This window comes from Lissotriton helveticus, chromosome 6, assembly GCF_964261635.1.
Source record: "Lissotriton helveticus chromosome 6, aLisHel1.1, whole genome shotgun sequence".
Classification (NCBI taxonomy): Eukaryota; Metazoa; Chordata; class Amphibia; order Caudata; family Salamandridae; genus Lissotriton; species Lissotriton helveticus.
Window position 1 is genome coordinate 1,529,559,530 of NC_136067.1, and position 14,153 is coordinate 1,529,573,682.

At 38.6% G+C, this 14,153-nt stretch overlaps 1 protein-coding gene across 1 annotated transcript in view; it reads left to right on the top strand.

Moving 5' to 3' along the window:
- Positions 1-14,153, top strand: part of EFEMP1 (EGF-like fibulin extracellular matrix protein 1) — a 466,054-nt gene that overhangs the window by 429,540 nt on the left and 22,361 nt on the right. The window contains exons 8-10 of the mRNA XM_078649310.1: positions 4,544-4,663; positions 12,784-12,907; positions 13,316-13,511. Coding sequence (XP_078505436.1) covers positions 4,544-4,663; positions 12,784-12,907; positions 13,316-13,511 — 440 coding nt within the window. The remainder of the gene's footprint in view (positions 1-4,543; positions 4,664-12,783; positions 12,908-13,315; positions 13,512-14,153) is intronic.

Genomic DNA, 14,153 nt, shown 5'->3' on the forward strand with positions numbered 1-14,153 from the left:
TTGAACTATGATTAAGATACTTTTTATGGTTATGGGTATGCAAAGGTTTGAATTAATCATGTATAATAAATAAATTACTTACTTAATTACTTACCTCTATCCCTACATTCACAATTACAAGCTGCCTTAAAGGGACAGGGGCTGTCATTGAAAAAAAGTGACATGATGTAATGGACATACAGGAGGCATTCAGTGGTCCCTCCTGTACGTTTCCCTGATGTCTTCTTTATACATTCACAAAATGCTATCTGTCCCTCGCAAACTTGGTTACCAACATCTTTCGGTTGACACGAACCACTAAAATGTATTCTTCAGTGTTGCATACCCTTTTCCAAGCAAATCAGAAAGACACATCATGGACATTTACAACTCAAATTGTATCTTTTGCACATTGCTTTAGTAGTTTCTGCTCTTGTAAAATAACAATTTTTTGCACCGCAGTTTTTAGTCAAATCTCTTTGATCCATCTGGCCTTTAGCTGTTTGACAAATAGGAGGGCTGTGTTTTGTGAGGGATAGATGACTGGGTCAAGAGAGACATATCTAAAGTATTGATTAGCTAACTGAGTTAAAAAAAACTGGGGGCATATTTACAAGCCCCTATCGCCACCACATCATTGTTCACGATGTTGTGGTGGCGATAGGGGCTTCTCCTTATTTACAAGGCAGCATTAAACCACTTACCGTGGCTTAACGCTGCCTTGTAATTAAGGCAACCTTTTACGCGATACTTATCGTGAATGGGGAGGGCAATGGGTGCTTGTTGGGCATTCCACCGCAACACCGATTGGTTTTGACGCTGCCTGATATTTACAAGGGTGGCGTAAATTTGGGCCAGAGCCAAAATTAAGATCAGGGAAAACCTGGTCTTACCCTGGCGCTACAAGGAGAAATGTTTAATTTTCCTTGTTTATTATGTGTTGATGTGTGCTGCGTTGATCCCAATCTGTTGCTCTACATCCTACAGTTATCAGCTGTGAGGTACCACAATGCTCTTCATTAGGTTCCACAAATTTCAGCTTTTACATGATCCTCTTGGCTGCTCTAGTCAGACATTTTAGTTTCAGGTCTGTCTTACACTGATGACATACAAATTGAGGATCTCCATATCAGACAATGTAGCAGCCACAAAAAAAGTAAACTTTAAGAGCTGTATTTCTTCCGTTGTAGCTTGGATGAAACAAAATTATCTCAAGATCAATGTAGAGAAGTCCCAATTCCTTATTTTGGGGAAATACATTTCCACCTGGCCTGCCACTTGGTGACCGGCTGAGATGAAATCCACTCTTTTCCCTTTCAAAACTGATGAACATTTAGGAGTCATCTTTGACAGCAATCTTTCATTTTCATCTCTCTTCTCAGAATGATATGCAAAATCATCCCTTTTCTCTGGTAACGAAACAACACACAGCTATTCATGCAATCACATCAGGACTACTGCAATTTTCTCTGTTTCAGCCTCCCCTCATAATACTTCAGAGACTTCAGATAACTCAGAACACTTCAATAAGACTCCTACTTAAACTGCCCCCTTGTGCCCCCATCTCCAGTCACTGTGGCACCCTTCATTGCCTGCCTACTCAACAGCATATCTCCTTTAAAGGTCTATTTTTGTCCATTGGGCTTTTTACAACTCAGGGCTCATTTACCTTAGGAACAAGATTGTCCCCTTATCAATTTTCTAGGGCTCTAAGATCTTCTTTAGCTTGTAAAGCATCCTAGAATCTTCTGAAGCCGCACTGGAGGCAGATTTTTCTCATTTTTGACAGAAAAACTCTGGCATTCTCTGTGCCTTATAACATCAGAAACATTCCTAATCATCTACCCATTTGGGCACAGTTGAAAACAGAGCTATTCACTTAATGACTAAAGACCTACAATTCCTGCTTCGATCCCTTAGTGCCAGAATACCCAACTTTGAATTTGCTTTCAAGATTCTCAAACACACTTAGGGCTAATTACGAGTTTGGCAGTCTGAGGACTGCCAGCCTCACAGCGGCGTGATGTGGCGGTCTATCAACCATCGCACCGGCGGTCCAACTGCCAGAATGCAACTTTGGCGGTAGAATCGCTATTGCAATGCTACAACTGCCAGGGAACTAGGTTCCCTGTCAGTTCCGCGGCAGTCAGAGGCTCACAATAAGCTGGCAGTGCCTCTGAGGCACCGCCAGGCATATTACGAGTTTCATGACCACCAGTAATGTCATGTAGGTTCTTCATCCATGAAAATGCTGGCAGTCATAGACTTGTGGCCCATGCATAGGGGTGTATGCAGGGGGTGCACTTGTTGTGCCCCCATGTCTGCATGCACCCCCAGTTCCAGCATGGCATGGGCTTTCCAGTCGGGAACGCTCTGTGGCTGACCCACAGCACTGCCTTTCTAAGGCTCTCCAATGAGCCTTTGGAAAGCCAGTGCCATGGGCCAGCAACCACAGGACAGCCAGCCGGATCACAACTTGTAATCTAGCATGTAGCCGGCGGTCAACTTTGGCGGTGCGGTAGCAGGGCCGTGGAGTGCCGCCCACTCCTGCAACGCCAAAGTCATAATCAGGCCTTATGTGCTCTTTTGATTTCATGGTCTTTAAAATGTGCCTCACCTGAAAGGGAAAGTATCCTTCTGTCCACTAAAAGCAGAATTGTTGCTTCCATGTTATTAGTTATGGATTCATGGGGTGTACTTTAGGAGCATGGCACCAGATGGCAGAAAGCTGGGGAATGTCACTGTTTCAACCCACCGTCCCTCTCCCAAATAATACCTAGCTTCCCCCAAAGCGGGCCATATAGCGAAAAAGCAATTAGCTAGGTTTGGAATGTCATGTTTGGGCTAGAGCAGTTTCAAACAGAGAAGATTGAAGTTAAAACAGGCATTAGATGTCATATTTACAGTGATATTTGTTTTGTAGAATGTGTCAAATTCTCTCACTCTATTGTTGTTTACAAGAGAATTGGTAAGATTGATAATAATGTCCACAGTGATAGTAAATGCTGAATAAACTGGGCAATGCTCTGTTGACAAGTGCATGGATGGAATGTGTACAAATGTCCATGTGGTACATAAGATAAATGTATTCATGTTAAAACTGCATAGGTGACACACACTTAGCCAATCTTTTGAATATTTTGGTTTTATCGGCCATGTATATCAGTTGTGTGTGAGGTAGAGTTGCACGGCATCTTGGTGTTTCAAATTATTATTGTTTGAGAATACATTCCACAGTGTTAGGACTTAAAAAATATGTTTCATTATTTATTTTAATGAAATAAAATAAAATAAAAAGTAATATAAAAGTTATATGTAGATTTGACAATTCATTTCTAGAACAAATTTAAAATGGTTTAAATTTTAAAAACGCAGATATGCTTGACCCTCAAAAGCCTGTACAAAAAGGCACTCCTCACCAATTATGTGGTTGGGCAGGTATCACATACCTTCTTTGTCATCTCCTACTCAGCTGCATTCAATCTCTGTGTGAGCTTGTGCGAGGTGGCCTGCAAAATTCTGTCACTGGCTACTCTGTTATTGTGAATATTATGACTTCCCAACCATCAAAGAGTGTCATAGTGTAGGTTCTCCAGAATTGCGAAGGAGGCCACTACCTATCCACAGCAGAAGAGGTCTGTGACTCCAACCCCTGAATGTGGGGTATCCTATGGATCATGGGAATCTTCTTGCACCATCCTGGGGCACACTAATCATATGTCAACTCATCGCTGGTTGACATTCAACTCACCTTGCGGAGGCAAAGGGATACCATCATGCATATGCTTTCTTTTGCATGCCTTGCATGCCTTTCTGCAGCATCAACCATGGCTTCAGCAGGGCAAACGGCATACACCATTTACATAGGCCCACCCATTTTGATAATTGGGGCCTTACGTAGTTGCAACAAATCAAGCCACACCTTAAGCAGTGAAAATGCCCAACTGGTTCACATTTCCATCCATCAAACAAGGGCGCAGTAAGATTTTGGAAGGATAAAACCCAGTGGCATAGGTAGCCGTTGTGCCGCCTGTGGTGGTCCCTGCGTTAGGCACCCGGCCACCGCATGTAAGGGGAGTGGGGTGGGTGCTGGCAATTCCTGCGACAGCTGCTCCGCACTGACACAGGTAAGAACGGGGGAGGCTGCCGCCCCCAAAACTCGTGCCGCCAGGGGCTGACCATCCTGTAGGCAAAATTACAAATCCAGTTTTGATGTGATGACAAGCAAATTTTAAAGAAGTTTTTACCTGTTGTTTCATTATTTGAATCAAACTGATACTTATGTTTAAAATGTAGCATATTATACTGCAAGTAATATGGTTTCAAGGTACTTTACAAGGCAAGGGGATAGGCTGTAAATCACTACAGAATAACAGTCCCGGAGATGATTGATATCTTGCAGAGATGCTGAACAGGTACCCACGCACTCCAGTTAGTGAAAGGAGCAGAACCAACCTGCCCATTCCTTGATGCCCATTGAAAAAAGGAATGTACAGCAAGTGAAAAGTAGCACCCTTTGACTAATTATATTTTAGTAACAGTTGCACATTTTCGTGGTTTGCAGATATCGATGAATGTAGTCTCTCCGGTTACCTGTGCCAATATCAGTGTGTCAACGAACCAGGAAGATTCACGTGTGTGTGCCCCGATGGATACCAACTAGCCGGATCTAGATCATGTCAAGGTAAATGGAGTTGTAATTGTATATGGTCTTTGAACTTTCTTTACTTTGCAGTATTGAATTCCAGACTTGAGCAAACAAGTTGGGACCGCCATGCCTTGCGACTAAAGTATACCTGTGAAACTTTCTGTCTGTTCAGAGGATCCTGATGTAGATTGTGGGACCTGTCAATCATTGCAAATTACAAATGGGGGAGAAAGCGACATTCTACTAATTTATTTATACATTGATGGATATTCAACTTTTGGGTGTTCCACATGGATCATTGTAACTGCGTTGCCCTTTTCCTCATTGGGGAAGCCATGCTTTATGTTGTGTTTCCCTATCATCACCTATTAATTTTGTTATCGTGTTGACATTTTGTAAAACGGTACACATCGCTGTGAAGCACTGGAAGGATAGTCTTCCCATAGTCCTGAATTAGCAGTTCCATTCAACTATGTAAAGTGCTTTTTCTACATCAAGAGGTGGCATTATTTTGGTACTCAGTCATTTCTGAAGCTCAGTATCAACAGCAGTAGAAATTTCATATCATCTTGAGAGGTTTGACTCGCTCGTGTGGGTTAAGTTTCATGACCTTGAATATGTGTATATTTAGAAGTGTAGAAATAGGTGACTACCACTCCGTCTCTGTGCATCACTTCCTGGTTCGAATATCATTGGATCCACTATATTTCTGGTTTCTGCTACCTAGAAATCTTTGCAAAAATGTAGCAGATTTTGTAAATTCCACAAGAAATCTATCAAAATAAGATGGCAATGTCTGTGTCAATTTAGGGACTAATCTAATCTTTCCAGAACTGGCACAATACACAATTGTTGCAGAATGTCGAAAGACGAGTTCTTGATTAAATAAAAATATTTCTTTCAAAAATAAATATTTACATAAAGGCCCACAGGCAAGCATGAGGTAACAGGTCGGATCAGGTGAAAGGAGACAGGTCGAATGAACAACATTCCATGACATAATATAAATACCCATCCAAGGTTCAATGATGACATATCATGACGTTAGGTAATTGGATAACAGCGTAAAAGAAAAATAATCTAAATAAAGAAAAAATACTAATAGAAATAGAAGAAACAAAAATTATATATATATATATATATATATATATATATAAATATGTTAAGATGTACAACAACTCCCTGTTTTACTTTGAAGAAGAGACAAATTAAAACAATACAACATTTTCATAACGCTTGGGGATCCTGACTACGCTAGGTCTAAAATTAGAATGATCCTCACATTTGTCATTTTCAGAATCAAGATTCTCATTTACAGTATCATGCACAATACTAGATTCTTTCTGCAAAATATTTTCTTCATTTGCTTGAACGTCACTTTCGCTTAAAGTACAATCACTATTTTCAATAGGTACAAATGTACTTTCTTCACTTACAGAGTTACTTAAGGTATCATTGCAAGCATTACAACTACAATTTCTTGTAGAATAACCTTCACAGTCTAACATACTGTCGTTTAAATTTTCATTATGTTCAGATCTTTCTTTCAATATGATTTTTTCTTGACCATCTTTTAATTTAACAATATAATGTTTGCTCCACCATCTTCTTTCACCCAAAAAGACAGCTCCTTGAGAAACATCTTTTACACAATAAGGAGCAGTGAAAGTGGATTCTCTTTTAGGAACTTTATAGGGTTTCTTTATAATTACCCAATCCCCTTTTTTGAATATTTTCACTTTTGCTTTGTTACTCTTATCACTATACATTTTAGTAAGTTTTGGCTTAGGCACAGTTTTTTCTTGCACCTTATTTATTTTATCATTTATCACTTCTGTTTTGGTATTCTTACTAAACTAATTATTACGTTTTGGTGTTAAGGCTTTTTGGCATTTTCTTCCTCTCATTAAGTAAAATGGGGTGAGTTTTGTTACTTAATTAGTGGTGCTGTTGTAACTGCTTACTTTTTCTCTTATGTAATCTTGCACAGATAAATGCAATGCTATTGCTAATTGAACACCTCCCTTTAAAAACCTATTTACTCGTTCTACCTGCCCATTAGAAGAAGGGCTATAAAGAGGAGTTTCTTTCTGTTTTATTCCTTGAATTTCTAAGAAATCAGTTATTTTTTTAGAAACCGGGAGCGTTCCATTATTAGATACCAGAATCTTTGGTTGATTCTCTGTAGCGAATATTCTTTTTAAAACTTCAATCACAACTTCTGTTGTAATATTTTGTACAAACTCGTTACGGACCCATTTAGAGTAATAAATAGTTAATACAACCAAATATTTGCAATTGCTTTGTAAAAGATTAAATGGTCCAGAGATATCGATTGCAACTTTCGCCCACGGTCCATCCGGTATTTCGACAAGCTGCATTTCATTTTTGGTACTTTTCCAGTGTTTATCAGCTTTTAAACAATGTTCACACTGGTGAACGTGAATGTTAACATCATTGTTTATTCCTGGTCAGCAATAATAACTTTGCAAAGCTTTTTTGGTGGCAGTGCTGCCAGGGTGCCCCTTGTGTGCAAGAAGAATCTATGACAAAATATCGAATACAAAAATATCTACATACAAAAATATCGCAACAAAAATATCGATTACAACAATATTGACATCCTATCTCTAGCAAGGTAAGTACAAAAATATCGAAAAAAATATATAGATGTCAAAAATATCGTTTTAAAAAATATATTGTTTTTTTTTAAAATAAAAAATGTAATATTAATAAAATAATACTTATAAATGTAATAAACAAAGTTAAAATATATTATAATATTTAAAATTAATAAATTAAGTAATAAAAACCACTAATAATGAAGATATAATACATAGTATATTCTTCATTAATAATAACTCTAAAATATAATTTTAATAACTTATAAATAAATGAAAATATAATAAATTACAAATAAATGTATTTACATAAAATAATAATATAAATAACAATTAATTAAAATGTAAAACAAATTAAAAAAAAGTAAGTAAATGTTGGATAGCGTAGGGGTAAAAATTACTATTCCCACTCCAAAGACTGCAACAGTAGGGAAAGTGTTGGATAGCGTAGGGGTAACAATTACTATTCCAACTCCAGAGAGTGCAACAGTAGGGAAAGTGCTGGATAGCGTAGGGGTAACAATTACTATTCCCACTTCAGAGAGTGCAACAGTAGGGAAAGTGTTGGATAGCTTAGGGGTAACAATTACTATTCCTACTCCAGAGAGTGCAATAGTAGGGAAAGTGTTGGATAGCGTAGGGGTACAAATTACTATTCCCACTCCAGAGAGTGCAACAGTGGGGAAAGAGTTGGATAGCGTAGGGGTAACACTTTCTATTCCCACTCCAGAGAGTGCAACAGTAGGGAAAGTGTTGGATAGCGTTGGGGTAACAATTACTATTCCAACTCCACAGAGAGTGCAACAGTAGGGAAAGTGTTGGATAGCGTAGGGGTAACAATTACTATTCCAACTCCAGAGAGTGCAACAGTAGGGAAAGTGTTGGATAGCGTTGGGGTAACAATTACTATTCCAACTCCAGAGAGTGCAACAGTAGGGAAAGTGTTGGATAGCGTAGGGGTAACAATTACTATTCCAACTCCAGAGAGTGCAACAGTAGGGAAAATGTTGGATAGCGTAAGGATAACAATTGCTGTTCCAACTCCAGAGAGTGCAACAGTAGGGAAAGTGTTGGATAGCATAGGGGTAACAATTACTATTCCAACTCCAGAGAATGCAACAGTAGGGAAAATGTTGGATAGCGTAGGGGTAACAATTACTATTCCAACTCCAAAGAGTGCAACAGTAGGGAAAGTATTGGATAGCGTAGGGGTAACAATTACTATTCCAACTCCAGAGAGTGCAACAGTAGGGAAAGTGTTGGATAGCGTAGGGGTAACAATTACTATTCCCACTCCAGAGAGTGCAACAGTAGGGAAAGTGTTGGATATTTTAGGGGTAACAATTACTATTCCCACTCCAGAGAGTGCAACAGTGGGAAAAGAGTTGGATAGCGTAGGGGTAACAATTACTCTTCCAACTCCAGAGAGTGCAACAGTAGGGAAAGTGTTGGATAGCATAGGGGTACAATTACTATTCCTACTCCAGAGAGTGCAACAGTAGGGAAAGTGTTGGATAGCGTAGGGGTAAAAATTACTATTCCCACTCCAAAGAGTGCAACAGTAGGGAAAGTGTTGGGTAGCGTAGGGGTAACAATTACTATTCCGACTCCAGAGAGTGCAACAGTAGGGAAAGTGTTGGATAGCGTAGGGGTAACAATTACTATTTCAACTCCAGAGAGTGCAACAGTAGGGAAAGTGTTGGATAGCGTAGGGGTAAAAATTACTATTCCCACTCCAAAGAGTGCAACAGTAGGGAAAGTGTTGGATAGCTTAGAGGTAAGAATAACATACTTATAAATAAATAAAAAATGTTTAAATAATAAAAAACGTAACAATTAAATAAATATAAACCATTTACAAATACCAATACATAATTATTAAAAACATGATTAGCATTAAATAATTAACTAAAAAAAATAAAAAATACCATTTAATAATATTTAATTACCAATTAATAATTAATTAACATATATATAATTAACAAAATAATTAATTAAAAAACATTATTACTTAATTACATTTAAATAACTTCCCACCCTATTCTCCTATAAACCCACAACCCACTACAGAACATATTTATCAATTAATCAATTAATAAAAATTAATTATCAATTAATTAAAATTTATTTATATTCACTAATAATTAATCATTAATTTAGTATAATTAAATTACTTCCCACCCTATTCCCCTATAGACCCACAACCCGCTACAAAACATAATTATCAATTAATCAATTAATATAAATTAATTTCCAATTAATTAAAATTAATTACCAATTAATTAAAATCAATTTATAATTCCTACTAATTAATAATTAATTTAGTATAATTAAATTACTTTCCACCCTGTTCCCCTATTAACCCACAACCCGCTACAGAACATAATTATCAATTAATCAATTAATTAAAATTAATTACCAATTAATTAAAATTAATTTATAATTCCTAATATTTAATAATTAATATAATATAATAACATTACTTCCCACCCTATTCCCCTATAAACCCACAACCCGCTACAGTACAATAATTAGTTACATTACATAAAAATAAATTAAAAACATAATAAACACATAATAATATAAAAAAAATATAAAAATCGATATTAATAACATTGAAATTACTAACATCGATATTTAAAACATCGATATTACTAATATCGATATTAAAATCTGTCGATATTACTTACCTTCTATATTATGTCCCTTCGATATTTAAACATCGATATTAGTGTATATCGATATTTAAATTTCGATATTTTGTCTGCATACTGTGCAAGAAGTATTAGCTTTTTACGTAGTTTTAATTGTGGTATGAAAAGATCATGTCTTTTAAGGAAACCATTCTCTATGGTTAATTCGTTCACTTGTTGAAAGCTTTTAATTTCAGTAGTTAAATTCCTCATTGGAGGCCATTTTTAGTGAGGTGCTCAAAAACCTGCTTCATAATAACATATTTTTCTTGAGTTTCTAACCATTCTGCTTCCGTGATTGATCCTTCCACATGACAGTGGCATCAATAAGAGGTCGACGCATAGGAGAAGGGGAGGAAAATACATTTCAGCCAGTGAAAGCTCAGCTCAGGAACTGCAGTTTTTAGTGGTGTTGATCATTTTACTTTTGACATGGGACCAGCACTGAGTGTGCGTTAGCATGCAATTCAGCTGGTATGGCAATTTGTGATGGGGCAGGGGGGTAGGAGAAAGGTTTGGACAAGGAGAAAAAAAGTATATGCATGACATGTGTCAAGAGGACACCATTTTGAATAGGTCTGGAAGTGTTAGGAATCTTTATGGTCCTGCTACTTTTATTTTACATTGAGTATAGTGCAGCACATTGTTTACTCTGGCATTACCTGTCTCTCTGTTGAATATAACGTGATTAAATGTACACAGAGCCATGGATCATGCTGTACTTCAACATTTCTGAGACAACTCTACATCTACTTCATAAAAATAAACTGCAGATTTTTTTAGGGCCTTATTATAAATTTGGTGTTGTGGTCACCGGCAGCCACGCCATCGCCCCACTGCCACACCGCCAAGGCCATATTGAGACCACCCGCTGGATTCCGGCTGGAGTCCAGGTCAGGTGGACCTGCGGCTGCTGGACCACGGCTGTGCAGTGCTAAGGCTCATACATAAGCCTTAGAAACGCACCACAATGGGAATGCCATTGCACGTTCCTGCAGTGTATGGACTGTCAAATCCATGCCCTGCAGGAATTGCCGGGGCAAACCACGTGCCCCCTCTCCATGCATCCCCTGGCTCAGAGGCCCAGGGCTCCCTTTTTTCCACACCACCACATTTTGCATGGCGGGCTCACCGCCATGAATACTGTGGCGGTGAGGAAACTCCTAAAATGCTTGAAAGTGCTGCAGAGGCATCACCAGCATATTCGGGGCCTCAGACTGCTACAAGACCACCAGGGATCACTGAAGCCTGGCGGTAGCAGCGGTCCCATGGCGGTCCGACTGCCCTACTTGTCCTATTACAAGTAGGGCAGTCAGACCACTGCACCGCCACTATCGGTATACTGGTCCATCGGACCGCCAAACTCATAAGAAGGCCCTCAGTCTTACCTTTCTGGGATCAACGTGCTATGGAGTGCTCTGTGGCTTTTCTCGTGTCCCGTTCAATTCAGTCATTCTCTATAGAGTCTGAGGGGACTCTACTGAGGGCATGCATTTGTCTCTCTCGACAGTACCCAAATGATACACAAATAGATCAGGTTGTCAGAGTACTCATGGCTATAAAAGCCAGGAAGAACTTCTTCAAAGTTATTGACTATATAACTATTTAGCCATTTCCAAATAGGATATCTCTCCAAGATTGATATAATGATCTAATTTATGTTTCAAGCTAAAATATCAAATAATTGTTCACTTTCCAATGATAGAATATTTTGAGTGGGGCACATTAACTCATTGTTTCAGTAACAGATCAAATATCACCTATCTACCTGCTTCATAGGAGAGCAGAATGCAAAGATGCTAAGCAATACCACATGTCTGACATATGTTGAGATAGACATTGGACATGGTTTAGAGTTCGGCAGATAGGTTATTCCGTCACAACTGTGACTGATATCCTGTCTGCTGTATCACAACTGGATTACATCCTAAACCTTCTGTCAAACTTTAAATCAGGTCCATTGTCTCCATCCATCAGGCAAAGAATAATGTTAAAAAGTTATCCAGTTAAATAAATTCCAACATTTCTTTGATACCTGTTGTCACAGAGGTAGTCATCGGCATGCCATTTATTGCTTAATTGCATTTTTTTCAAAGAGGATTGTGATCGGCTGTTTACGGGATCATTCTGACAGGTCTGGATATTGGCTGAGACATGGCATGCACTTTTGTTTGGAATCATTAGTGATGGCGAACAGGTCAGTCAGCACTGTGTGATACATCTTGGTAGCAGTTAGCACACTACACCTGCATACATTTACTTTAAGTGTTTCTGTAAAGCAGTCAGTGGGCTAGAATATTAGGTGGGACATCATTCTCTTTCTGGGGTCTTGTTTGGTTTTTAATTGCATCCAGCTGTTCCCCCAGGCCTCAATTGATGACATTGAAGGATGTTGTTCCATTGGCTAGCTGCTCGAGATGCTTTTTCATGACAAGAGGTGGGCATTCCAGGGTATCTTCTAAATGTGCTCCCTCAGATGATTGGATCAGATTTTTATTTATGTGTTTCTTCAACAAACGCTGTGCCTTTCAGCATCAACTACAGACTGTTTACACTATGAGGTTTGATTACTAATGTTTGTGTGGGACCTCGAGTTGCCTATCAAAATTTTGCACTCCACTCACTGGATTTTAAGACATATGGTAATTCGCTCCTACATTTTGAATTGTGTTGTGCCACAGGAAAAATCCTCACTAAGTGGGAACAAGTACATTTTAATGCATATTTATTTCGGCTCTAAACGGTTTGAACATGCATGTAAATCATGAGAGGCTGGTTGATTTGCTTTGAGTTTTTTGGTGCAAGGCTACTTCAATTAGCCCATTTCGTTACATGTTAACAGATATAAATGAATGTGAAGCCGTTAATGACTGCAGAGATGATGAAATGTGCTGGAATTATTATGGAGGATTTCGCTGCTACCCAAGAAATCCTTGTCAAGAACCCTACAGTCTCATGTCTGAGAAGTAAGTAAGCTACATATTTTGGCCATCGGCTCCATGAGTTTTATTGCGGTCCTGATTCCAAGTTTGTCAGAATGAAGGTGGCATTAATCACACCAGATAAGTAACAATATCCTGTGGTGCCCTGTTTGTCAGATACAATAGAAAGCACATGTTCTGAGTTGTTGGGGAATAATTGCTCAATGCACCAAAATCTGCATGGTAAGGAAATTGCCATACACTTTTCCCCTGTTAAATTCAGGCAGGTTTGATCAGCTAAAATTTAATGAAAATGAAGGATTTAATGCACACGGTAAATATCACCCAACTCACATTTCGGTCTGAACAGGGAAAATTCCGACCAACTTGGAATCAGCCTTGTTTGTACTGTGAGATTCATGTGCGATCTCAATATATTTTCCCATTTTTCAGTCGCTGTGTTTGCGGCATGTCAAATCCATTGTGCAGAGACCTTCCATACTCAATCGTCTACAAGTATATGAGCATCCGTTCAGACCGATCTGTGCCATCTGACATCTTCCAAATCCAAGCAACAACCATCTATGCCAACACCATCAACACTTTCCGAATCAAGTCTGGAAATGAAAATGGAGATTTCTACCTCAGGGTGAGTAGTTTCTGTGTCTGTGTTTGTTTGTTGTCCTTTCTTGAAGTGTTGATTACATTACAGTGGACATTTCTCCTGTAATGGTTTTTCCTGGGAATGCACGACAGCCCTGCATTTCTTTTATTGCAAGCCCTAAATCCGACTGAGCAACTTAAGATCCCAACACTTCCAGCAGGCTGTCGGGTGTATAAGCACCCACAAAAGTTTGGAAAATAAATGGGCTAAAATGTACCTACAACGCAATTTATCAAATGAATTGTATTTTAATCAAAATAATTTTACAGGCATTTATAAATGAGAACTAATTATATATCCCAGAACCCCAGTATGTAAAGTGCTGTAGTCTAGTATTGTCCAAGCATGTATAGATCCATATTCGAGTCATTTTCTGTAACGGCCCTGTATATAAAGATGTGTGTCCCAGCATGTATAGCTACATAGTCAGGCCTATTTCCACACTGTTGCAAAATGTAAGGCATCGTAACCTCACCGGAATTGCCACAACATGTATAGCTCCACAGTCAAGCCATGTTCTACAACACATTAGTATGTAAAGCACTATACCCACCCCTGTAGTTATATCCCATGTAAAGCACCTTTACTAGGCATGTATTCACAGTCACACTGTTACAGGGAAAACAA